Source organism: Silurus aristotelis (assembly GCF_946808225.1).
Source record: "Silurus aristotelis genome assembly, chromosome: 9".
Lineage (NCBI taxonomy): Eukaryota > Metazoa > Chordata > Actinopteri > Siluriformes > Siluridae > Silurus > Silurus aristotelis.
In genome coordinates this window covers 30587128-30614016 of record NC_139582.1, presented here as the reverse complement: position 1 = coordinate 30614016, position 26889 = coordinate 30587128, and the positions used below count along the sequence as shown (strand labels likewise).

Here is a 26889-nt window from a genome sequence, read left to right as displayed (position 1 = left end):
AAACGTGTGTCGGCCGAACACCGGCCGAGCGGGGATTTTTCGACCGTTTTCCCCATTCATTTTCTATAGGGCCTGTTTGAGCCGGAATTCCCGGAATTCCGAACGGATCCGGACCCCCTACGAGCTGATATGCCATACGTGCATGTCGGACGCTCGAGGGCCGAGATATGGCGTGCCGAAATTTCTGCAATTCGTTTTCTATAGGGGAAAAAATGCACACGAACAGGCCGCACGTTTTGAGGTATCACCCGTTGTGTTGGGACAAAAAATGCGGGAGCAGTGAAGCGCCGAAATATTCCTAACGGGCCACAGCATTGTAAGAGTAGAGCTTTGCAAGCACTACTAATAAATACTGAATTATAAAAATGTGATAAAGGAAAAAGCAGATGGAAGAAATGCATGAATTCAGAAAGAATATCACTTATTATGAACAATTACAGTGTGTGTGTGTGTGTGTGTGTGTGTGTGTGTGTGTGTGTGTGTGTGTGTGTTTTATTTTTCAGGGGTTACTGTACAGGAATAGACTGGGAGAAACAGGAAGGAAAGCCATATACCTACTTCACCTACGGAACCTGCTGCAGTGAGGTGGAGCTCGACTGCCTGTCAGGAGAATACAGGGTCCGACACACACACACACACACACACACACACACACACACACACACACACACACACACAAAACACGTATAATGACACACAGATTTTCTTGTACCTGCAATGTTAAAAGTTGTGTGTATGTGTATGTGTGTGTGTGTGTGTGTGTGTGTGTGTGTGTGTGTGTGTGTGATGTTACACAGACTGTTAGGACAGACCTGGTTGTGGACATCGGAAAGAGCTTAAACCCCTCTATTGATATCGGCCAGGTAACTTACACACACACACACACACACACACACACACACACACACACACACACACACACACACATAATAGTTATGTATAATGTGTGTGTGTGTGTGTGTCAGATCGAGGGAGCGTTTATTCAGGGTCTGGGCCTCTACACTATGGAGGAGCTGCACTTTTCCCCCTCAGGTGTTCTCTACACTCGAGGTCCAGCTCAGTATAAGATCCCAGCCGTGTGTGACGTCCCGCTGCAGTTCAACGTCTACTTGCTCGCCGGATCCCAGAACCCGCATGCCATCTACTCCTCAAAGGTTCTCCAGAAAAACACACACACCATGCTAAGCTGTATGTTTCATTGATTATTAGCAGCAGGTGTTTCTGGTAATTTGGTGAACAATGGATTCTTGGGGAATAAAGGAAATTTCTGAGGGAAAATATCTCCTAAAACAACCTGAACTTCAGCCTGAACTTTGTGTTTCAGGGTATCGGAGAACCCATGCTGTTCCTCGGGAGCTCAGTGTTCTTCGCTTTAAAGGACGCCATAATGGCGGCGCGTAAGGACGCCGGGTTAACCGGACTGTTCACGCTGAGCAGCCCCGCTACACCGGAACGAGTGTGCCTTGCATGCAATACACACTTCACACAGATGGTATAAACACACACACACACACACACACACACACACACCTACTTCTGAGAGTTTGAATAGATGTGTCTATCCAGGGTTCCTACGCGTTTTGGAAAAGTATGAAAAAGTATGGAATTTGCGTCCACACTTCACACTTTCGCTTTCAATCGTTTTCCAGAAGTTGCTCATTTGCACCGAAACGTCGAAAAGTTTGCGCCCCTGTACTGCGCGCGGACAAAACGTAACACATGACACATTTGCGTGTTTACTTTCTGGCTCTTTAAAACACAGCGTCAAATGTCTCATCAAAAAAGCAACATTTTCGTTTGACAGAAGAAAGCGGACTTAGTGAGGACGGAAGTGTGGACGGAAGGACAACATGGAGAGAAAAGTGTGCATTTTTAAATAAAAGGATATTTAGTGTGGACATGGCTAAAAGGTGCTAGGAGACTCTCAGCGCTGCCAGAGGTTCGTCTCTGGACCGGATCTGAAATAAGAAGGTGTAGGAACCCTGTATATCACACTGGACTGTATTCTCCCTCTGTCCTGTTTACGTCTTTCCTCACATCTGGACATCCTGCTGAATGCTTCCTATAATTTGCATTACGTACACGTGTATCTTGTAATTTAGACGTACAGTGAGGAAAATAAGTATTTGAACACGCTGCTATTTTGCAAGTTCTCCCACTTAGAAATCATGGAGGGGTCTGAAATTGTCATCGTAGGTGCATGTCCACTGCGAGAGACATAATCTAAAAAAAAAATCCAGAAATCACAATGTATGATTTTGTAACTATTTATTTGTATGATGCAGCTGCAAATAAGTATTTGAACACCTGAGAAAGTCGATGTTAATATTTGGTACAGGAGCCTTTGTTTGCAATTACAGAGGTCAAACGTTTCCTGTAGTTTTTCACCAGGTTTGCACACACTGCAGGAGGGATTTTGGCCCACTCCTCCACACAGATCTTCTCTAGATCAGTCAGGTTTCTGGCCTGTCGCTGAGAAACACGGAGTTTGAGCTCCCTCCAAAGATTCTCTACTGGGTTTAGGTCTGGAGACTGGCTAGGCCACGCCAGAACCTTGATATGCTTCTTACAGAGCCACTCCTTGGTTATCCTGGCTGTGTGCTTCGGGTCATTGTCATGTTGGAAGACCCAGCCTCGACCCATCTTCAATGCTCTAACTGAGGAAGGGAGGTTGTTCCCCAAAATCTCGCAATACATGGCCCCGGTCATCCTCTCCTTAATACAGTGCAGTCACCCTGTCCCATGTGCAGAAAAACACCCCCAAAGCATGATGCTACCACCCCCATGCTTCACAGTAGGAATGGTGTTCTTGGGATGGTACTCATCAATCTTCTTCCTCCAAACACGTTTAGTGGAATTATGACCCAAAAGTTCTATTTTGGTCTCATCTGACCACATGACTTTCTCCCATGACTCCTCTGGATCATCCAAATGGTCATTGGCAAACTTAAGACGTGCCTGGACATGTGCTGGTTTAAGCAGAGGAACCTTCCGTGCCATGCATGATTTCAAACCATGACGTCTTAGTGTATTACCAACAGTAACCTTGGAAACGGTGGTCCCAGCTCTTTTCAGGTCATTGACCAGCTCCTCCCGTGTAGTTCTGGGCTAATTTCTCACCTTCCTTAGGATCATTGAGACCCCACGAGGTGAGATCTTGCATGAAGCCCCAGTCCGAGGGAGATTGACAGTCATGTTTAGCTTCTTCCATTTTCTAATGATTGCTTCAACAGTGGACCTTTTTTCACCAAGCTGCTTGGCAATTTCCCCGTAGCCCTTTCCAGCCTTGTGGAGGTGTACAATTTTGTCTCTAGTGTCTTTGGACAGCTCTTTGGTCTTGGCCATGTTAGTAGTTGGATTCTTACTGATTGTATGGGGTGGACAGGTGTCTTTATGCAGCTTATGACCTCAAACAGGTTCATCTAATTTAGGATAATAAATGTAGTGGAGGTGGACATTTTAAAGGCAGACTAACAGGTCTTTGAGGGTCAGAATTCTAGCTGATAGACAGGTGTTCAAATACTTATTTGCAGCTGTATCATACAAATAAATAGTTAAAAAATCATATATTGTGATTTCTGGATTTTTTTTTTAGATTATGTCTCTCACAGTGGACATGCACCTACGATGACAATTTCAGACCCTCCATGATTTCTAAGTGGGAGAACTTGCAAAATAGCAGCGTGTTCAAATACTTATTTTCCTCACTGTATATGAGGTGAAATTGGCGCGTGACGTGTTAATAGATAATAAACGTCATTCTGGATCCTCGACTCTGTTCTCGTTTCTACACGACCGAACAAACACACCTGACTCCCTGTGTTTCTCGTCTCCAGATTCCAGACGCAGGACAAGGAGCATCTCAGCCATCGACTCTGCAGCTGCCTTGATCTTCATTCACCTTTTTATCAATTTATCACATCATCATCAGGAAATAATCACAGCTGCAGCAGGAAATACATTCCGATTGAAGCAACAGAATAATTAATCTATTTTTTGCATCTATTAATGTGTAACTTTATATTATATGCACACAATCACATTAACCTTCGATGTTCTGAGTCTGAGACTGCAGTGAAAGCTGTGTGAGGAGTTTGTGAGCTGTGCGAGGTGTGTGTAAGGAGTGTACAAGGTCTGTGTGAGCTGGTGTGAGGAGTGTACGAGGTGTGTGTGAGCTGTGAGGAGTGTGTGAGCTGTGTGAGGAGTGTGTGAGAAGTGTATGAGGTGTGTGAGGTGTGTATGAGGTGTGTGTGAGCTGTGTGAGGAGTGTATGAGGTGTGTGTGAGCTGTGTCAGGTGTGTATGAGGTGTGTGAAGTGTATGAGGTGTGTGAGGAGTTGTGTGAGGAGTGTATGAGGTGTGTGAGGAGTGTATGAGGTGTGTGTGAGTTGTGTGAGGAGTGTATGAGGTGTGTGAGGAGTGTATGAGGTGTGTGAGGAGTGTATGAGGTGAGTGTGAGTTGTGTGAGGAGTGTATGAGGTGTGTGAGGAGTGTATGAGGTGTGTGTGAGCTGTGTCAGGTGTGTATGAGGTGTGTGAGGAGTGTATGAGGTGTGTGTGAGGAGTGTATGAGGTGTGTGAGGAGTGTATGAGGTGTGTGAGGAGTGTATGAGGTGAGTGTGACAGATGATTCTCTGGTCATTAATACACAAATATTAATTGTGCCATTATGTTGAATTTTTTCGTGATTATACGTCGGTGCAAAAAACACATTTATATGTACATTTATATAAAACTTGCAAAATGTGACTAATTAAATATGCAAGTATAATAATTTAATATGATCAGGTCTGTGTTGGAAAGACAGATCAAATTTAATCAGTCTATCAGTTATCCTAGTTTTCTTTTAAAGAACTGACTGATTTTGGCTTCAGAAGTTTATAATTGTTATAAAAAAGCTGTCAGTATGTTTCTGTGCCTATAATAAACTTTATAAGCTTTTATTGAAAATGTATTTCATTTCTTTTTCTCTTCTGGGTGGTGAATGGAGGCTTCTTTACTAAAAGACACAGTCAGTGTGTTATATTAGTTGTAATTAGAATGGATTCTATGTTCTTGGCGTGTATTGAAGTGAATAAACGTGATGATGATTTAATAAGATCTGATATATTTATAAGATATAAATGTGGAATAAACAGTGCAGAGTTACAGCTCAGACTCCATTACTGAGAGACTTTTACCTCACAGGCCTGATTATAATGGAATAGTCGAATGCGTTTGATTAAAGGGGAGACCTTTTTTGTGTGTGTGCGTTTTATTTTTATTTTTAATACGAAGAACAATTTTTTTGTAGAATTCAATCTGGTATTATAATTCAGGTTTACATTGTAATAAAATGGTATTTTCAGTCGTTGTTATTTTATATGACTGATTAAAACACAAGTTTTACCCTGCACCCGGTCTCCCCTCTGCCGCTTACACGTGGTAGGGTCCCCGGTTTTTAATGACGTCCGCGCGTGCGCAGTGAGCTCTCGGTTTGTCGGAGGGGATTTCGTTGGAAGGGTTCGGGACTGTAGTGTGGTGACTCGTCTCGGTTCTGTTTTGTGCTGCTCGGTTCGGTTCTGTTCTGTTCTGTTCAGCTGTGTGGTTCTAAGACCGTTTTATTAGATTTCATTTCGGTGAGTTTCACGCTGTAACACAAAGGCGCTGTCCGACAGATTTAGGTGAGATCACTGCACGTTCGGTCTATAAAATGGCGGATATATTTTTGTATTATGGCTGACTGGGGGAAAGGCGTTCGCCTGCCTGATGCTACAGTGTCGGGATGAAAATAAATTAAGAGAATTTTTTTATCAGCTGTGATAACTCGTATTAGTGATTTAGTGATCGTGTAATTTAAGTGTGAACATCGAGGTCATCGGTGTGTGTTGCGCTCTCCCGAGGGCTCTGTATCCCTCCGCCGGGTGTAGGCCTCAGCATTGTTACAACGCGTCCAAACCAGGGGGACGCTACTGCGCATGCGCTCCAAAGGACACGCTGTGTGCGGGTTTCTAACCAATAACAAATTCGCTCACGTTCCGCGTGTCGCATCTTTAAAAAATTCATCCAAATTATTATTTTTTTTTCTTAAGTTTAAATGTGAACATTTCGTTCCTGCTTAATTACGTTTTTTTCAACGGAGAAATGTAGCAAAATAGATCTTTCTTTCCCCCAAGCCAGCGTATCAGTTTCGGAAGTGCCTGGTCACGTGACCAGGCCTCTTCAAAATGTCTTCTTTTTTTTAGTAAAGTGATTTTTTTATTTTTTTAATTATACATTCCTCAAGCAAAAATAATCAGCGATGTATGTTTTTAGATGCAATGAATATAAACATGCATGAGATGCTGTATTATTCATGATTCTACAGATGATTCACTCTGAGATCAGAGTCTGATTCACCCCCCCCCCCCCCTCTTTCTTCTCACCAGGTGTCTTTTATGAATAATCAAAAGCAGCAAAAGCCAACGCTAACCGGCCAGCGTTTTAAAACACGGAAAAGAGGTGAGCGGCCTGTTTCTGTGGCCAAGTAGACGTGTGTGTGTGTGTGTGTGTGTGTTCATTATCGTCCTCTCCCTCGACAGATGAAAAGGAGAGATTTGACCCTACTCAGTTTCAAGAAAGTATCGTGCAAGGCTTGAACCAAACTGGCACTGATTTGGACGCGGTCGCGAAGTTCCTCGATGCCTCTGGCGCTAAGCTCGACTATCGCCGGTATGCAGAGACGCTCTTCGACATCCTGGTGGCTGGTGGAATGCTGGGTGAGCGGAGCGTCCCCCCGGGAGCACTCGCCACACCACACACACACACACACACTTTACTCATCACCCTTTTAAATCTGTCTCTTTCCCCCCGTAGCCCCGGGTGGGACCCTCTCTGATGACATGACCCGTACTGAGTACTGTCTCTTCACGGCAAATGAAGACCTGGAGACAATGCAAGCTTATGCTCAGGTTAATACACACACCATTATTAATGCGTCTACAGTAACTGCTGTTTCAGGAAGTCAGATGTTTTATTGGTGCCTGTAAAGAGAGAAGTTCTGTAAACACTTCACTCTAATTATATGGGTTTTAGTTCTGATTCTGTTTAATTAGAGGACAAACAGCTCCTGATCATCTGGTGATAAAAACACGGTTCTGTGTATCACGACGTTGAGCTGAAAGTGTTGCAGCAGATACTTGCTACAGAACATGTTGTACGTCCTCAGATTAATCTGGTGTGTGTGTGTGTGTTGTGTAGGTTTTTAACAAGCTGATCAGGCGGTACAAGTACCTGGAGAAAGGTTTCGAAGAGGAGATTAAGAAGGTGAGAGGAACTGTGTCTCCTGTGTTCATGGAGAGCTTCAGGTGTATCAGACCTGTGTCTCCTGTGTTCATGGAGAGCTTCAGGTGTATCAGACCTGTGTCTCCTGTGTTCATGGAGAGCTTCAGGTGTATCAGACCTGTGTCTCCTGTGTTCATGGAGAGCTTCAGGTGTATCAGACCTGTGTCTCCTGTGTTCATGGAGAGCTTCAGGTCTATCAGACCTGTGTCTCCTGTGTTCATGGAGAGCTTCAGGTCTATCAGACCTGTGTCTCCTGTGTTCATGGAGAGCTTCAGGTCTATCAGACCTGTAACTGTACTGGTTATGTAGAAGCAGGAGATGTTCCTGGTGTGTTCAGTGCTGCTGAAATCTGCTTCCTGTGTGTGACGAACTAACTGTTATTTTATTTATCTTCTGAATCCTGTAGCTGTTGCTGTTTTTAAAAGGCTTCACAGAATCTGAGCGTAACAAGTTGGCCATGCTGACGGGCATCCTGCTGGCCAACGGGAACATCTCCGCGTCCATCCTGAACAGCCTTTTCAACGAGAACCTGGTGAAAGAAGGTGAACTAAATCAAGTGTGTGTGTGTGCGCAGTCAAATGTGTTTCAGTCGTTTTACTGACCATCAGGGAAACTTGACTTTAGAATGAACCCTTGTGCTGGTCTGCACTGCTCTTCTAGCTCAGGGGTGTGGATTGTTTCAGTAGGACTGGTTACTGCACGTTAATGAGCAGTGTGGTGGGCTGCTTATTGCCCTGCTACATGTCTTCATCCATGGATGAAAAGTTCTCCTGGTCAGCAGAGGGTGTAACTCAGTGTGAGCATGAACATGGAAATCACATGCTGTTTGGTGTTCCAGGTGTTTCTGCTGCCTTCGCCGTCAAACTGTTTAAATCCTGGATCAACGAGAAGGACATCAACTCCGTCGCCGGCAGTCTGCGTAAAGTCGGCATGGACAACAGGCTCATGGTAAAACATCTGCACACACTTCATACGTGCTCTTGACCATGTGGAATATTCAGGTTTTACTCAGGAACCATGTACCTTCTGTCAGTAAATGTGCTGTAGCACCTGACTTTACTCACACCCTTCCACACAATCTGGTAGAACATCTTCCCAGAAGAGTGGAGCTCATTATAAGAACAAATGGAGACTTTCAGATTCTCACAGATCTGAAAGTGTCCACAGACTTTTGGTTCCATGTGCTATTGTGTGGTGGTGGTGTTGCTTTCGAACGCAGCTGGTGCAGAAACGATCCGCTCGTGGGTCTGATCTGGGGTTAGTGGTTTCATCCATACAGATGTTTAGGTGACGTGCTGGTGCTTGTGTTGGGATTTGAGTCTGGAACGGTGTTGATTGTGCTTTGATGTTCATCAGGAGCTCTTTCCGGCTAACAAGCGGAGCTGCGAGCACTTCTCCAAATACTTCACGGATGCCGGGCTGAAGGAGCTCTCGGATTTCGCCCGCAATCAGCAGTCCATCGGCGCTCGCAAAGAGCTGCAGAAAGAGCTGCAGGAGCAGATGGCTCGTGGAGAGACCCTCAAAGACGTGAGTGAACTAATCACGCTCTCTCTGTGAGAAGAGCCGTCTTCTCGTGTCGCGTTAACGCGCTGCGTTTCTCTGCAGATGAGCGGATACGTGCGTGAGGAGATGAAGAAGACCAGCATCTCCGAGCAGACCATGATCGGCATCGTCTGGACGAGTGTCATGAGCTCTGTGGAGTGGAACAAGAAAGAGGAGCTCGTCACGGAGCAAGCCATCAAACACTTGAAGGTATGAGGCGGATCTTATGGTGTCCATGCTCGTCGTTTCCATGGTGACGTGTGATTGATCTCCTCCGTGTGCTCTGTTGCAGCAATACAGCCCACTGCTGAAAGCGTTCACGACACAGGGTCTGTCTGAACTCACTCTGCTTCTGAAGATCCAGGAGTACTGCTACGACAACATCCACTTCATGAAGGCCTTCCAGAAGATTGTGGTGCTTCTCTACAAAGGTTTGTTTGTCAACACTTTAAGTTGTTTGGAATGGACCTTCAGCTGTGATTGTGATGGTGGGGTGTGTGTGTGTGTGTGTAGCGGACGTTCTGAGCGAGGAAGCCATTCTGAAGTGGTACACCGATGGGCACTTGACCAAAGGCAAGAGCGTCTTCCTGGAGCAAATGAAGAAGTTTGTGGAGTGGCTGAAGAACGCAGAGGAAGGTAAAGAATCTCACATGGCTCTTCACCATGGAGTCCTACAGGAAGTGTCTCAGGCTCATTTCCACACAGTGATTTGTTGGTTTGGTCCAGAATATTCATCTGCTGTTCTCTAATTATAAACGTGTGTGTTTCAGAGTCTGAATCTGATGAGGAGGAAGCAGACTGACGCTTCAGCCACTGCCCAAGTCCCTGAATGATTGTTACAGAGAGAGAGAGAGAGAGAGAGAGAGAGAGAGAGAGAGAGCTTGTCTTTCAAAGTTTTACTTAACCCCCCCCTCCCCCTCACGTTTTTTTTTTCTTTTCCCACCTTCATTTCCCTTCTTCAACCCTAACACTTTAGATGTTTAAGGGCTTTGTAATGGTTCATTTTAAGATTTGTTTTTGTATCTGATCTCAAGGTTTACACTTTAAGCACTGATGTGCAGCAGCAAACCAGAAATTATTTTTTCAGGAATTTGACGAGTTCAACGTGATCACGCTCAAATTAACATTTTTTTTTTTTTTTTTTTTTTGCTTAAAACATTGTGGCTGAACAGCACGAGTTAGAATCTCACACTCCCATCATGACTGAGTAAACAGATGAGGCGGTTAAAGCCCTGCCCCTCCATAGAAACATCACTAGCATCATAGTTTTCCCTTCGAGCGGGAGACGAATGACGTCTGACTTGTTTGATTTCTCATTTCTTTGATCCTGTTTTTTTTTTTCTTTTTTAATAAATAAAAGAGAAATTATCAAGTGCCTCCTAAATTGTCTTTTTTTTCTTAACCTGCTTTGGGTTTTTTGTTTAATTTTTATCATTTATGTTCAGACTATTGTCCAAAACTGACTAGACTCCTTCCCCAACATGTGAGATGAAGTTCTAGTTCACTTTTCTGTGTGAGTTGCACTATGGCCAGAGGTGATGAAATAATCCACACCTTCTGACCAATCACAGCCCAGCTTTTACTTCTCAATCCTCTCCCCATGGTATTAATCCTGGTGCACTTCCTAAACTGGCCACTAACTGGCGCCATAATCTAATTTCTACTTACACTGTTTTGCTTCCTAATACATGAACTAATCTAAAGTACAGAAAAAAAAACGATGCCTAACCTTTTGGATTTTGTGCAATAAGAAGCATCCTGGTGACTTTATGCTCCTAATTTCAGTGCAAAGTTTAAAAAGTTGTGGTTCTCCCATAACTGTCTTCTGGTTCAGAATTTGTACACAGGATCTCATTTCTCAGAAGATTGAGCTCATCGCTCATGAGTACAGACAAAATTATTTTATTGTACAAAAAAACAATACACAATCGTTTAGTAGCAGCTTTCTGATGCTCGTGTGCAAAGGACAAGTTCAAGTATGTTGAGGTTTAAACCCTCTCCCTGCTGAGCTCTTTAGAGGTAGGCCAACACACACACACACACACACACACACTTCTCTATACAGTGTGCAAACTGCTCATTTGTGTGTCTAATGCAAAAAGAAGAAAATGGGGTGTGATTACATCATAAACCAAGCGGCTGTGAGATGAGGCATGACTGTAGGGTTTAGAAAGTTCTTAGAAATTCCCTTTTAAGGTGAAAAATTAATTCGCTTTAAATGTTTTGAACCTTTTTTGAACAGTTCTTGGTGTCAAACCGGTCGCTTTCCTGTTCCACGTGTGAAAGTTCACGTTTTAATACCTGAAACTAAAGAAACAGCACAATGGGTTGGAATTACTCCTGACCTGTTGCCTGGGTGTAAAAGTGTCCAATATGGCAACCCAAATCATCATAGACTACTGACAGCAACCACTGCAGCAGACACAGGTTTGGGTTACTGTCATGTGACACATGAGGGACACACACACACACACACACACACACACGTGGTGGTGTTTTTTAAGGAGCGGCTCATCCAGGCTTCTGAAATAACCTACTGCCAGGTGCTGCTTTTACACACACAGCTCCAGTTACATTCACCAAGAAACACAAGGGCAAACACACACACACACACACACACACGTTTGTAAACGTGGGGGGGTGGGGGGTGAGTGCATCTTATCAGGTGTTTGTTTTTTTCCCTTCTTCTTCATGTCCTCGCTTTTAGAAATAAAATATACAAGTTTCTTGTAGTTCTGTCCGTTATGAGGTGAAGAGAAAGTCTTTACATGTAAACATGGAGCTGCTGGAGAAGGACAAGGGCTTTCACACACCTGCATTATCTCCGGCTCGCATCTGCAACACACACACACACACACACACACACACACACACACACACACACACACACACACACACTCTTTAGTGTACATAAAGATCAGATTTTTAAAAACATTTCTCTGTTATACTTCATTGAAAACCCCCTAAGAAAGCTGTCGTGTTCAGGCCATGGACAGCTGTGATGCAGTTTCCACCCCTGCAGGCCACAATCTTCTACAAATCTGTGTGTGATAGCAGGTTCAATCACTGAACGAGTGTAAATAGTTATTTGCCTTGAAACAGGTCAATTGCGGTGCTCCTCACGGCTCGCTCTCAGGCCCGCTGTTGTTTTTCCCCATATCTGATATTTAAGACACATTATTCTGACGCTTGGCATTAATTTTCACTGCTGTGCTGATGGTGCTCAGTTATAAATATCCGCTAGACCAGATCACTGGGTTAGCAGGTTGTATTAGTGAGACTCTCTCTCTCTCTCTCTCTCTCTCTCTCTCTCTCTCTCTCTCTCTCACTCTCTCTCTCTCTCTCTCTCTCTCTCTCTCTCTCGCTGCCTAAACACAGTCATCAGTCAGAAAACTCATATAACCCATAACATGTGGAATGTTGCCAAGATAACAGGAACATACTGTCCATAAGCCATACAGAGACGTTAGTTCAGACGCTTCTAGTAACTTCTAGATTACGTTACTCAACACCGCTGAGGATGGATCACGTCAATCGCCAAAAACACCAGCTAAAACAAAATGCAGAAGTTGGACTACATCAGGTCCAACTACTATAAGCTCCTCCTCCTGCCTCTCTGAAACCTGGTTAGTTCATCCTGAGATTCACAAGGTCCTGATCTTGCCCTCTAGTCTGCTCAGGTGGCTTTACTTTTCAGTAAGTTCCTCCTTCTTCTATCCTGATGCCAACCAGCTCCTGGTGGGTACATTATGAGGTCAACAAGTTACCCTTCCATCCTGAAAGCCTCAGCTTTCTACTTTCTAAATCCCTGAAACTCCTCCAACAACCAGAGGTTACTTCTCAATCGTCTTCTCCTCTATAGTTCATCCTACAGCCCCAAACTCCTGAACTGTCCATCCTGACACTCACAAGATCTTACTCCCATTCTAAGACCTTCAAGTTCCTACACCTTCTATCTTCATGCCACATTCCCATATACTACTACTGAAACTAGCTCTAAATAAATCCAGAGCAAAGGAGCAACACAACTAATCCAGAGTGTGTGTGTGTGTGTGTGTGTGTGTGTGTGTGTGTGTGAACTGTGACTTTGCTCTAACACACCTGACTCCACACATCAGCTCTCAGGACAGGTGTGTTAGAGCTGCGGAGAAACACGAAACTCTGTGAGGCCACAAATCAGACACTAGAACAGATTTACTACACAACCTGGCAAACTGTACACAACACACACACACACACACACACACACACACACACACACACACACACACACACACACAGAAACAGTTTAAATTGGGAGTTTAGTGAGGATACATCATGTCTCACACACACACACACCTGCTAAACTCTAAAGGGTGTTACACAACACAACCTCCAATCCCTTCATATACACACACCTTTGTCCTGACCGGAAGTGACTAACAGCACCTCCTCACACACTCACCATTCTCCTCTGATTTCCGAGGCAGAAGGTACAGATGGGTCTGAGCGCGCTCCCGCCTCCGCCTCCGTGCACGAGGGCCTCTCGGTGTCGCGTGCACGGCGGTCCGTCTCCTCCGCTGTCGGCGAGCAGCAGCACGTTGGCGAGGTGCGCGATGTAGCTGGAGGCGAGGCGCAGGGTCTCGATCTTGGACAGCTTGCGGTCTGCGGGTTCTGTGGGTATGAGGGTGCGCAGGGCGCTGAACGCCGTGTTAACGCTGTGAGTGCGGTCCCGCTCGCGCGCGTTCGCCGCCTGCCGCTGCTTGCTCACCCCGACCAGCCTGAGCCTGGGACCTCCGGGACCTCCGGGACCTCCTCCGGGACCACCGCCGCGCCCGGGCACCGAGAGGGAGACGGAACGCGCGCGGCCGCCCGCGCCCTCCGCCCACTTCTCCGACGAGCTCTCGCTGCCGCTGTCCGGTTCCGAGGGGTCCGAAAGGGGCTCGCGCGCCCGCAGAATCGCGCGCTCGTGCTCGGCGGATTTCATGGCGCACACAGACGGAGAGCTGCTCGTGCCCGCGCTGCACGGCTGGAGCTCGTGGCTCCCCATAACACCACTGCCGTCGCCGCGGACGCTCGTGCCGCTTTAATGCGCGGTGAAAATAGCACGCGGATCTGGTGCCGCGTCGCTCGCGCGTAACATAGCTGGCATAACGAATCCTTTTCTGGGACTCTGGACGCCACCACGCGGGACAGGTGGAGCCCAGGAGAGAGGTGTGTGTGTGTGTGTGTGTGCGCGTGTGCGTGTGTGTGTGTGTATTTATAAACACAAGCACATGCGTAATTGCATATTTACAATTAATATTTATTTTGAGTCTTTCTCTCTTAATGTCTTTATAAACGCGTAACTTTTTAAACTCAAACGAATCAAATGTTTTCAAAGCTCCCACGTGCACGTGTCTTGTGACGTCATTGCCCAGCGCGTTGTTGTGGTCGTTTCTCCTCCTCGCGACTCTCGGACCGGTGAGTTTCTAAGCTCTTTAAACTGTTCAGTAATGAATATATGAAGCACCAGGCAGCGACATTTCACTGGTAAAGATCAACTAAGAGCACAAAAGGTTTTATTTAACTTGTCTTTCAAATATCATATCAACCAAGTTACAAAAACAGCTTCTTCCACCTTAGAAATATCTTATCTATATCTGATGCAGAGAAGCTCGTCCATGCGTTTATGACCTCTAGAATAGACTACTGTAATGCATTACTAGGTGGATGTCCTGCATCATTAATAAACAAGCTTCAGTTAGTTCAGAATGCCGCAGCAAGAGTTCTTACTAGGTCAAGAAAATACGATCATATAACCCCAATCTTATCGTCCCTACATTGGCTTCCTATTAAGTTTCGAATAGACTACAAACTACTGCTACTCACTTATAAAGCACTAAATGGTTTGGCTCCCATGTATCTATCCAGTCTTTTAACACGCTACAATCCGTCACGCTCCCTGAGATCTCAAAACTCTGGGCTTCTAGTAGTTCCTAGAATAGCAAAGTCCACTAAAGGCGGTAGAGCATTTTCACATTTAGCTCCTAAACTCTGGAATAGTCTTCCTGACAGTGTTCGGGGTTCAGATACACTTTCCCAGTTTAAGTGTAGATTAAAAACATATCTTTTTAGCAAAGCCTACACATAACACACATCACACACATCACATCACAACCTTGTGCTCCAGAACATCTGATCACATGCACATTATCAACTTGTGCTGTTAATATCATGAACAGCAGCTACGCTAATTCCTCTCCACTGCTTCTCTTTCTCTCCCCATCCCGAGGCATCCTGAGGTTTGGCCAGCTCCAGTCACGTCCCACCTCATGATGATTACGGACCTTTGAAGAAGTAGATGATGACCAGTGCCATTTGGATCCCGCTACATGTGTGGAGTTTGACATTGGACCTCCTGGAGTGTTTAAAGGCTCTGGCATGGAGAAGCTGATGCTGGATCTGTGATGATCACAAATGCTGAGCTTATAAAACTAGGAGCTACTGACCATAATGACTGTATAAGACTGCAGAAAGAACATCAATTATAATCTTATACTCCAGTACTCATGTTAGTTCTCACTCTCCAGTGTTCTGTATTGTTGAAAGATTTATGATCAAACTCTTGATGTCACCCAAATGAGAATGGGTTCCACTTTTGAGTCTGGTTCCTCTCAAGGTTTCTTCCTCATAACATCTAAGGGAGTTTTTCCTTCACCACTGTCGCCACGGCTGCTCATCAGGGATAAACACACACCTTCACCTTCACTGTTGATTTGTGTAAAGCTGCTTTGAGACAATGTGTGTTGTGAAAAGCGCAATAGAAATAAACTTGACTTGACTTGAAGGTCGGACTGCATCAAGGATCGGCTCTGAGCCCTTTCCTGTTTACAGTGGTGATGGACAGGTTGAAGGACGAGGTCAGACAGGAGTCTCCCTGACTATGATGTTTGTGGATGATATTGTGATTTGTGGTGAGAGTCGGGAGCAGGTGGAGAAGAGTCTGGAGAGGTGAAGGTACACGCTGGAGAGAAGGAGAATGAAAGTCAGTAGGAGTAAGACAGAGTACATGCGTGTGAATGAGAGGGAGGGCAGTGGAGGGGTGAAGAGGTGGAGAAGGTGGAGAAGGTGGAGGAGTTCAGGTACCTGGGGTCAACAGTGTAAAGTAATGGAGAGTGTGTTAGAGAAGTGAAGAAAAGAGTGCAGGCAGGGTGGAGGCGGGTGGAGAAGAGTGATAGCAGGAGTGATTTGTGATAGAAGAGTATCTGTGAGAGTGAAAGGGAAAGTTTATAGGACTGTGGTGAGACCTGAGATGTTGTATGGATTAGAGACAGTGGCATTGAGTAAAAGACAGGAGGTGGAGCTGGAGGTAGCAGAGCTGAAGATGTTGAGGTTTTTGTTGGGAGTGATGACGATTAGTTTATTAGCATATGTAGGACGTTTTGGAGACAAGGTGAGGGAGGTGAGATTGAGATGGTTTGGACATGTACAGAGGAGGGACATGGGGTATATCAGTAGGAGAATGCTGAGGATGGAGACACCAGGAAGGAGGAAAAGAGGAAGACCAAGTGGAGGTCAACCGGCTGTTTAGCTCAGTTGGGTAGATTGTGGTACCAATAAGGTGAAGGTCGCGGGTTTAATCCGGTATGCGTCGTTCATCAGTGTCTGAAGGAGCGATACAGAAGGTTTTTTTCTCCCTGATGTTATTAGACTTTACAATCAGAGCTGCTCCCAGTGAACCAGTCACCATCATACACACAACACTGATATTACTGTTTCTCCCTGTGCAGTGTTTCCTGTGTGCATTTTGTTGAAAGTGTAACTATTTTACTTTTAAACTCTTTGATGTATATATTTGTACTGTGTCTCCACTTTTCTGTCTTATGGATGTGGTGAGGGAAGACATGCAGGTTGGTTTGAAAGAGGCAGATGTAGAGGACAGGGGGGTATGGGGACGGATGATCCGCTGTGGAGACCCCTAACGTGAGCAGCCAGATAAAGATGAAGAAGAGGAAGAAGAGGAGCAGACTCAGGGATAAGTTTGATCAGGCTGTGGACAGGTTCGTTCACAACAATGTATCAGGATGAAAGAATCAGGATGTGTGTATTGATAGATACTTTATTGCACATTTGTAATTCACTTTGGATTAAAACATCTGCCAAAGATAATCAATGTACATGTGTGTAAAAGCAGTGACTGATGTAAACATTTCTGCTGGCAGTTTTTAGATAATTCCAATACCACTACCCATAATACCTGCTTCATTTATCAGCCCAAATGATCTCTCAGTATTCACATCTGAATATTTGGACCTGTTTTATCTTTAACAGAACACATACACAGCTTTTCTTTTCTTAACTGCAGTGTTTAATTTTGTAGCAGTGAATATTATAACTTTTTAAGCGCTTGTTGTAGTTTTTGTGATTCACCACCAGGTGGCAGTGTGAGACTGAAATGAGCTCTTAACTCTACTCTCACATTCTTACAGCGTTCCTCTTTAATATATATATAGATTTCAATAAAAAATGTTCAAACAGAAATGCAGTGATCACGCGTTAATATCAGTTCCATTCAAATTAATATGCGGTACGCATGAATTTTGATACCCCAAAATGTGTTACACACGCACACACACACACACACACCGCCATTCCCTCACGGTTCCCTGACCCTCCTGAACACATTTCAATAACCGGAAACTACATTTTAGTCACTGCACCGCTCTCTCTCTCTCTCTCTCTCTCTCTCTCTCTCTCTCTCTCTCTCTCTCTCTCTCTCTACACATCTTAGTGTGTAGTGTAGTGTAGTGTATAGTGTGTTGTGTATTGTATATGTAGTGTAGTATTGCATAATATCTAGTGTGTAGTATAGCATGAGCTCTAGTGTGTATAGAATGTAGGTGTGTAGTGTGTAGAATGGAGTGTGTAAAGTGTGTAGAATGCAGTGTGTAAAGTGTGTAGAATGCAGTGTGTATAGTGTGTAGAATGGAGTGTGTATAGTGTGTAGAATGGAGTGTGTATAGTGTGTAGAATGCAGTGTGTATAGTGTGTAGAATGCAGTGTGTATAGTGTGTAGAATGCAGTGTGTATAGTGTGTAGAATGCAGTGTGTATAGTGTGTAGAATGGAGTGTGTATATTGTGTAGAATGGAGTGTGTGTAGTGTGTAGAATGTAGATGTGTGTAGTGTGTAGAATGGAGTGTGTGTAGTGTGTAGAATGGAGTGTGTGTAGTGTGTAGAATGGAGTGTGTGTAGTGTGTAGAATGTAGGTGTGTGTAGTGTGTAGAATGGAGTGTGTGTAGTGTGTAGAATGTAGATGTGTATAGTGTGTAGAATGGAGTGTGTATAGTGTGTAGAATGAAGTGTGTATAGTGTGTAGAATAAAGTGTGTATAGTGTGTAGAATGGAGTGTGTATATTGTGTAGAATGGAGTGTGTGTAGTGTGTAGAATGTAGATGTGTGTAGTGTGTAGAATGGAGTGTGTGTAGTGTGTAGAATGTAGGTGTGTGTAGTGTGTAGAATGGAGTGTGTGTAGTGTGTAGAATGAAGTGTGTGTAGTGTGTAGAATGTAGATGTGTATAGTGTGTAGAATGGAGTGTGTATAGTGTGTAGAATGAAGTGTGTATAGTGTGTAGAATGAAGTGTGTATAGTGTGTAGAATAAAGTGTGTATAGTGTGTAGAATAAAGTGTGTATAGTGTGTAGAATAAAGTGTGTGTAGTGTGTAGAATGAAGTGTGTGTAGTGTGTAGAATGAAGTGTGTGTAGTGTGTAGAATGTAGATGTGTAAAGTGTGTAGAATGTAGATGTGTAAAGTGTGTAGAATGCAGTGTGTAAAGTGTGTAGAATGCAGTGTGTATAGTGTGTAGAATGCAGTGTGTATAGTGTGTAGAATAAAGTGAGTATAGTGTGTAGAATAAAGTGAGTATAGTGTGTAGAATGGAGTGTGTATAGTGTGTAGAATGCAGTGTGGAGTGTGTGTAGCGTGTAGAGTGGAGTGTGTGTAGCGTGTAGAATGCAGTGTGTATCGCGTGTAGAATGCAGTGTGTATCGCGTGTAGAATGCAGTGTGTATCGCGTGTAGAATGTAGATGTGTATCGCGTGTAGAATGTAGATGTGTATCGCGTGTAGAATGTAGATGTGTATCGCGTGTAGAATGTAGATGTGTATCGCGTGTAGAATGCAGTGTGTATAGCGTGTAGAATGTAGATGTGTATAGCGTGTAGAATGTAGATGTGTATAGCGTGTAGAATGTAGATGTGTATAGCGTGTAGAATGTAGATGTGTATAGCGTGTAGAATGCAGTGTGTATAGCGTGTTGAATGCAGTGTGTATCGCGTATAGAATGCAGTGTGTATCGCGTGTAGAATGCAGTGTGTATCGCGTGTAGAATGCAGTGTGTATCGCGTGTAGAATGCAGTGTGTATAGCGTGTAGAATGTAGATGTGTATAGCGTGTAGAATGTAGATGTGTATAGCGTGTAGAATGTAGATGTGTATAGCGTGTAGAATGTAGATGTGTATAGCGTGTAGAATGCAGTGTGTATAGCGTGTTGAATGCAGTGTGTATCGCGTATAGAATGCAGTGTGTATCGCGTGTAGAATGCAGTGTGTATCGCGTGTAGAATGCAGTGTGTATCGCGTGTAGAATGCAGTGTGTATCGCGTTTAGAATGCAGTGTGTATCGTGTGTAGAATGGAGTGTGTATCGTGTGTAGAATGCAGTGTGTATCGTGTTTAGAATGGAGTGTGTATAGTGTGTAGAATGGAGTGTGTATCGTGTGTAGAATGGAGTGTGTATCGCGTATAGAATGGAGTGTGTATCGCGTGTAGAATGCAGTGTGTATCGCGTGTAGAATGTAGATGTGTATAGCGTGTAGAATGTAGATGTGTATAGCGTGTAGAATGCAGTGTGTATAGCGTGTAGAATGTAGATGTGTATAGCGTGTAGAATGCAGTGTGTATAGCGTGTAGAATGCAGTGTGTATAGCGTGTAGAATGGAGTGTGTATCGCGTGTAGAATGCAGTGTGTATCGCGTGTAGAATGCAGTGTGTATCGCGTTTAGAATGGAGTGTGTATCGTGTGTAGAATGCAGTGTGTATCGTGTGTAGAATGCAGTGTGTATCGTGTGTAGAATGCAGTGTGTATAGTGTGTAGAATAGAGTTGATATAAAAAAGGCACAATTATAACAATAATATTAATAATAATAATAATAATCATAATAATAATACATTTAAAAGGGGAATCACATATAATCAAAAACAATTAGCAACAGTTTAAAATAATGAAATATACAACCAGAAAGACGAACAAACACCAATAATATGTGCCTGATTTTAAACAAGTCCTCGTTCAAGTACGAGTTTTTGTCTATTCTAGTTTAAGACGAGAAATGAACAGGAGAAAAGAGCAGTCAGCAACATCTGCTCTCGTCCCAGTGTGGTGTAGTGGTGATCATCATCGGCTCTGCTGCATGAACTCCCTGGTTCAAGCCTCACACTAATTTAGTGGTGTTCTTCTAGTTTAAGTTTGATCCTCAGCTTCAGCTTTTGTTTGTTGTAGTTTGTAGAGTAGAAAAGTGAAATGTGCATTAAAACAGCTTGTTAGTATGAGATCCTGTGGCTCAGTTGGATGAGCTTCGCCTCTGGGTTGAGAGGTTGCTGGTTCAAACCCCGGCCAGGACTCTGGGATATGAGACGGTTGCGTGAAAGGTTCAGGTCGAGAACTGTGAAGGTGCTGGAAAGAGTTGCGTGGAAGGTTCAGGATGTGAGAAGGTATCGGAGGGCGTAAGCTGAGAAGGTATCGGAGGGCGTAAGCTGAGCAAGGGGGGCAATATCCGGGCATCTGCCCCCCCGGCCCCTGAGGAGATGAAGGCAGGGGGTTATGCAGCAAAAAAACAGAAAAAAGTATCGACTTAGTTTTGCATCTATAGGGGAAAATTTCTGCCCAAAAACTATCACTTTACCTTTTTCTGGGCTTTTGAAGCACCATTTACCCCAATCTTCTCCTCAACACACTCATCGTTTCACCCCCCACTCACCTGATCTGCTCTCACCACACAGACATTCTCACAACTCACCCAGTGTCAGGACACGCCGGATTCGAACCAGCAACCTCCGAGTCCAGAGGCAAAGGCTTTTACCACAAAGCCATCAAGTCCCACACACTCACCCTCTTTTTTTCTTTTTTTTTGGGGGTTTATCTTTCGTTTTATACCTGCAGAGAGAAATTAATGTTAAAGACACTAAGAGAATAAATACATCATCTGAAGCAGGACATGAAGCTTCACCATTGTCTACAGAGACCCACCAGCCTTAACCCACTGAGCCACCAGGGAGGACAGAATGTGAGGCTTTTTCTAGGTTTATTTTTTGTTTTCTAACAGATTTGCACAAGAGAAAGAAAAACCCAAGAGTAAATGCATCACCTAAATCAGGGTTTGAACCCTGACCATGACTAACACCATACACCACGTCTTAACCCACTGAGCCACCAGGGAGGACAGAATTTGAGGTTTTTTGGGGGGGTTTATCTTTTGTTGTCTACCAGCAGTGACTAAGAGAAAGAAAAATACATGGCAGAAGTAAAGACGTTACCTGAAGCAGGGTTTGAAGCCTCCAGACCAACCCATGTCTTAACCCACTGAGCCACCAGGCCTGTCAGAGGTTGGGGATTTTTATTTTAGGGGGTTTATCTTTCATAATTTTGTCTTTAACAGAGGCAGAGGCTGATTGCAGGAAGAAATGGGAAGCATGTGGGATGATGTGAATCTAATCAGGTGTAATTGGACAAAATTTTCTATCTAGATCACTGCGAGAGCGTTGTGAGGACGTTATTTGTTAACTGCATTAAACACTTGATAATGAAATAGACCCATGAAGTGTTTAAATTAGAACATTTATTCAAATAAAATCTGTGAATTCTTTATTTGCCCTAGTTCAGCCTGTAGGATATACACACAGAGAATGAGGTGTTTACCCTCATAGAGAAAGCAGGACTTGTAGGAGGACTAAAAGGGGTGTGGCCTGAAGTCTAAGGTTTACATTTATTTACAGGCTGAATAATAAATCTATTTCCTCCTACAGTCATGAACCGTACCTTCATCTGTTCCTCACAAAGTGACAAAAGAAAATACATCACCTGAAGCAGAGTTTGAACCTTCACCAAGGGTCTACAGATCAGACTAGGTCTTAACCCACAGCAGACGTCATGGAGGACAACACGCACATCATCAGTGACTCTACAAATCAGTGTTTCCTAATGCTAGATTAAACCTGGACTATGAAGTGTGTTTTATCTCAGAGTAAATCAGTAGCAAGTTTTGATGTAATTAGTGCGTCCTGCAGGACCTCATGAGTTACAGGAGTCGTATTGAGTTAAGTGTGTGTACGTGTAGCAGTGTATCTAAAGGTGTGTGAACTCTGGGGTTTGAAGCCACACTCAGGAATTTGCCCTTCACATGAGCTCAAGTTCTGGAAGAACATAGAAGTGAGAAGCTCTTGGAACCAGTGGCTGTGGATCAGATCCTGTGGCTTAATTAGATGAACTTGGGTTTATGTTTCAGAGGTTAGAGGGTCAAACCCCTAGGGGTTCTTCAGGAGATAATTACAGATATGTGGGAAATGATGAGAAGGTAAAAGACCATCTCTGAGTGAAGAGCGGACGTGTTGTCAGAAAGCACACAGGTGCATCTGATCTGAGGTGTTAATTAAGTCTAATAAACAGGTGTGTTTCCTGTCCTGAGGTGGTGTAGGGAGTATCATCATGGTCTCTGAGTCATAAGGTGTCTGGTGTGAGTTCAGTAAACTGGGGGTGAAAGTCTGATCTCTTGCTGTGTTCAGGTTCTGCACACACCTTAATGGCTCAGTGGGTCTAGACTTCAATCCCTGTGATGATGCTAGACAGGGTTCAGATCCTGTTTCTTGTACATACTTCTGTTAAAGTGTGTGTCTTTCTTTAACAATCTTTTCTTTCTGCTGAAAGAGGAATAAAGTGAAAGATAAAACCCCTAAAAAAAAACACCCCAAACCCTGACAGGCCTGGTGGCTCAGTGGGTTAAGACGTGGTGTATGGTGTTAGTCATGGTCAGGGTTCAAACCCTGATTCAGGTGATGCATTTACTCTTGGGTTTTTCTTTCTCTTGTGCAAATCTGTTAGAAAACAAAAAATAAACCTAGAAAAAGCCTCACATTCTGTCCTCCCTGGTGGCTCAGTGGGTTAAGGCTGGTGGGTCTCTGTAGACACTGGTGAAGGTTCATGTCCTGCTTCAGATGATGTATTTATTCTCTTAGTGTCTTTAACATTAATTTCTCTCTGCAGGTATAAAACGAAAGATAAACCCCCAAAAAAAAGCAGGTGAGTGTGTGGGACTTGATGGCTTTGTGGTAAAAGCCTTTGCCTCTGGACTCGGAGGTTGCTGGTTCGAATCCGGCGTGTCCTGACACTGGGTGAGTTGTGAGAATGTCTGTGTGGTGAGAGCAGATCAGGTGAGTGGGGGGTGAAACGATGAGTGTGGTGAGGAGAAGATTGGGGTAAATGGTGCTTCAAAAGCCCAGAAAAAGGTAAAGTGATAGTTTTTGGGCAGAAATTTTCCCCTATAGATGCAAAACTAAGTCGATACTTTTTTCTGTTTTTTTGCTGCATAACCCCCTGCCTTCATCTCCTCAGGGGCCGGGGGGGCAGATGCCCGGATATTGCCCCCCTTTCTCAGCTTACGCCCTCCGATTCCTTCTCAGCTTACGCCCTCCGATTCCTTCTCAGCTTACGCCCTCCGATACCTTCTCACATCCTGAACCTTCCACGCAACTCTTTCCAGCACCTTCACAGTTCTCGACCTGAACCTTTCACGCAACCGTCTCATATCCCAGAGTCCTGGCCGGGGTTTGAACCAGCAACCTCTCAACCCAGAGGCGAAGCTCATCCAACTGAGCCACAGGATCTCATACTAACAAGCTGTTTTAATGCACATTTCACTTTTCTACTCTACAAACTACAACAAACAAAAGCTGAAGCTGAGGATCAAACTTAAACTAGAAGAACACCACTAAATTAGTGTGAGGCTTGAACCAGGGAGTTCATGCAGCAGAGCCGGTGACGATCACCACTACACCACACTGGGACGAGAGCAGATGTTGCTGACTGCTCTTTTCTCCTGTTCATTTCTCGTCTTAAACTATAAGTTTAATTGGTGCAGGTGAAGTTTATATCAGTGAGTTCAGGGGTGTGAGGTCAGAGCTTTATCACATCATTCATGGTTCTGTAGAGCAACAGAAAATTCTGGATTCTCCGGTAGCAGTATGTTTTGTGTAACAGGACGTGTTTAGATGTGGAACCTGAAGTGTCAAGACTTTTGTTGTCTTGCTTTTTTTTTTTTGTTATTTTTGATAACAGACATGCCCCCCCCCCTCTTTATTACAATTGGTTCGCAAGTACAATAATAACTGTAACATTCCTGTAAGAGATGGTTCCTGAACCGTTTCTGTCAAAATGTGACCTGAGCTTAGTTTTCAATGCATGACATTTGATTCCAGGTATCAGGGTGGGCGGGGCCGGGGCCGGGGTGGTTTAGGGTGGGAAGGATCAGGGTGGGGTTTCTGTGTGGTTCATGGTCCAGTGCCTTGGTGCTGCTAGTAGATGAAAATGATCTGTTTTGGACGTGTCACATGAAGGCGCTGACATCAGCACAAGTGTTTGTTGTGGTTTTACCTGGATGAGGGTTGAGAGAGAGAGAGGGAGAGAGTAATAGTGAGTGTGTGTGTGTGTGTGTGTGTGTGTGTGTGTGTGTGTGTGTGTGTGTGTAAGTGTGAGTAATAGTGTGTGTGTGTGTGTGTGTGTGTGTGTGTGTAAGTGTGAGTAATAGTGTGTGTGTGTGTGTGTGTGTGTGTGTGTAAGTGTGAGTAATAGTGTGTGTGTGTGTGTGTGTGTGTGTGTGTGTGTGTGTGTAAGTGTGAGTAATAGTGTGTGTGAGTAATAGTGAGTGTGTGTGTGTGTGTGTGTGTGTGTAAGTGTGAGTAATAGTGAGTGTGTGTGTCTAAGTGTGAGTAATAGTGAGTGTGTGTGTGTGTGTGTGTGTGTAAGTGTGAGTAATAGTGAGTGTGTGTGTGTGTGTGTGTGTGTAAGTGTGAGTAATAGTGAGTGTGTGTGTGTGTGTGTGTGTGTGTGTGTGTGTGTGTAAGTGTGAGTAATAGTGAGTGTGTGTGTGTGTGTGTGTGTGTGTGTGTGTGTGTGTGTGTGTGTAAGTGTGAGTAATAGTGAGTGTGTGTGTGTGTGTGTGTGTGTGTAAGTGTGAGTAATAGTGAGTTTGTGAGTGTGTGTGTAAGTGTGAGTAATAGTGTGTGTGTGTGTGTGTGTGTGTGTGTGTAAGTGTGAGTAATAGTGAGTGTGTGTGTGTGTGTGTGTGTGTGTGTGTGTGTAAGTGTGAGTAATAGTGTGTGTGTGTGTGTGTGTGTAAGTGTGAGTAATAGTGTGTGTGTGTGTGTGTGTGTGTAAGTGTGAGTAATAGTGTGTGTGTGTGTGTGTTTGTGTAAGTGTGAGTAATAGTGTGTGTGTGTGTGTGTGTGTGTGTGTGTGTGTGTGTAAGTGTGAGTAATAGTGAGTGTGTGTGTGTGTGTGTGTGTGTGTAAGTGTGAGTAAAAGTGTGTGTGTGTAAGTGTGAGTAATAGTGAGTGTGTGTGTGTGTGTGTGTGTGTGTGTGTAACTGTGAGTAATAGTGAGTGTGTGTGTGTGTGTGTGTGTGTAAGTGTGAGTAATAGTGAGTGTGTGTAAGTGTGAGTAATAGTGAGTGTGTGTGTGTGTGTGTGTGTGTGTGTGTAAGTGTGAGTAAAAGTGTGTGTGTGTAAGTGTGAGTAATAGTGAGTGTGTGTGTGTGTGTGTGTGTGTGTGTAACTGTGAGTAATAGTGAGTGTGTGTGTGTGTGTGTGTGTGTAAGTGTGAGTAATAGTGAGTGTGTGTAAGTGTGAGTAATAGTGAGTTTGTGAGTGTGTGTGTGTGTGTGTGTGTAAGTGTGAGTAATAGTGTGTGTGTGTGTGTGTGTGTGTGTACATAAAAAAAAAAAGATAAATGTTTATTTCTTTTTGGGCTGAAACGATTCCTAGGGTAATTTGAGTAATTTAAATAGAAATAAAACATTATTCTAGTCCATTTAACTCCACACGGAGTGCTGTGTTTCCCCACGGACCATTATTACTGACACACCACCTGCTATACTCTGGAGCTCTGCACAAGAAACACAGATGTTGTTGTCATTTTAAATTTACTTTTTTATTTTTATTTCTATTTTGATGTTTGCAAAAATGAACATTTTAATAAGAGACCTGTTTTCTTTTCTCTTCAATTAGAAAATATTCAATGCATCTGTGGTGCTCTTCCTCGGCATGAAACCATACTGCTGCTCACAGATGGTCACCTCTTCTCTCAGCCTGGCTTCCACTACTCTTTCCCATAACTTCATGGTGTGACTGATCAACTTAATTCCCCTGTAGTTACTGCAGGTCTGCACATCTCCCTTATTCTTAAAGATCAGTACCAGCACACTCCTTCTCCATTCCTCAGGCATCCTCTCCCCTTCCAGAATCCTGTTAAACAATCGGGTTATAAACTCCACTGCATCTCTCCTAAACATCTCCACGCTTCTCGTCAGAGTTCCTCTAGATAAACATTGTTTTGAATGAGTGGTCAGAGTCGTCTCACCGTATCCAGCATCATGGTTGTACCATTTGTTGTTAAGACCTTCATTGACTTTCTGAAGTCTTAAATCCACATCATATGAGAAAATAGATGGACATCCACAGAGGATGAAAAGCCCTCAAAGCCCTGTGATCACGAATAGATGGGAAAAAATTGTTAGGTCAAATCAGCATGTTTGTTGTTTACTCCTGACAGAGATGAAGAATAGACATCACGGTGGCAGTTTTTATTATTAAAAAAGCTCAAAACACCAAATCCAGTGTGCGTAATGTTGCTAATGATTTAACTGGCAGATTTAATGGTCATGTCAATGTGTGAATGTAAAACACAGGTGGCTACAGTGCATGTATGTACATGTGAGCAGGGGCAGGAGGAGGGCAGGTCAATAAAAAGCACATTCAATA

General features: G+C 44.0%; 3 protein-coding genes and 1 long non-coding RNA gene across 55 annotated transcripts in view; 2 read left to right on the top strand and 2 right to left on the bottom strand.

Annotated features, from left to right (window-relative positions):
- Positions 1–4948, top strand: part of aox6 (aldehyde oxidase 6) — a 21203-nt gene extending 16255 nt beyond the window's left edge. Inside the window, exons 31-40 of one of the 50 annotated variants that reach the window (XM_083551335.1) lie at positions 504–618; positions 798–863; positions 966–1154; positions 1325–1492; positions 3837–4132; positions 4165–4288; positions 4337–4376; positions 4408–4447; positions 4479–4498; positions 4530–4948. In XM_083551335.1, the coding sequence (XP_083407461.1) occupies positions 504–618; positions 798–863; positions 966–1154; positions 1325–1492; positions 3837–3890 (592 nt within the window). In that variant the 3' untranslated portion in view covers positions 3891–4132; positions 4165–4288; positions 4337–4376; ... (1 more) ...; positions 4479–4498; positions 4530–4948. The other 49 variants (XM_083551318.1, XM_083551339.1, XM_083551338.1 and 46 more) reach the window with 49 other exon arrangements.
- Positions 4949–5455: 507 nt separating this feature from the next.
- LOC310731658 (eIF5-mimic protein 2-A) lies at positions 5456–10210 on the top strand. Of its 2 annotated transcripts, none has more exons than XM_083551411.1 (12): positions 5456–5661; positions 6406–6478; positions 6559–6735; positions 6833–6927; positions 7217–7282; positions 7707–7842; positions 8139–8248; positions 8657–8827; positions 8906–9052; positions 9135–9273; positions 9356–9478; positions 9613–10210. In XM_083551411.1, the coding sequence occupies exons 2-12, from the start codon at positions 6415–6417 to the stop codon at positions 9642–9644; spliced, it is 1260 nt and encodes a 419-aa protein (XP_083407537.1). In that variant the 5' UTR covers positions 5456–5661; positions 6406–6414; the 3' UTR covers positions 9645–10210. The 2 variants fall into 2 exon arrangements, with proteins under 2 accessions (XP_083407537.1, XP_083407538.1); XM_083551412.1 differs by having other exon boundaries at positions 5458–5616.
- Positions 9783–14030, bottom strand: LOC310731664 (basic helix-loop-helix transcription factor scleraxis-like). 2 transcript variants are annotated; one of them, XM_083551424.1, is made up of 3 exons: positions 13287–14030; positions 12944–12983; positions 9783–11677 (listed from the first exon to the last, which is right to left on the bottom strand). In XM_083551424.1, exons 1-2 carry the CDS (start codon positions 13869–13871, stop codon positions 12978–12980), a joined length of 591 nt encoding a protein of 196 aa, XP_083407550.1. In that variant the 5' UTR covers positions 13872–14030; the 3' UTR covers positions 9783–11677; positions 12944–12977. The 2 variants fall into 2 exon arrangements, with proteins under 2 accessions (XP_083407550.1, XP_083407549.1); XM_083551423.1 differs by lacking the exon at positions 12944–12983 and having other exon boundaries at positions 13287–14028.
- Positions 14031–23444: 9414 nt separating this feature from the next.
- Positions 23445–24141, bottom strand: LOC310731669. The gene is made up of 2 exons (XR_014535268.1): positions 23578–24141; positions 23445–23527 (listed from the first exon to the last, which is right to left on the bottom strand). It is a non-coding gene; the product is annotated as an uncharacterized lncRNA (long non-coding RNA).
- Positions 24142–26889: the final 2748 nt, after the last annotated feature.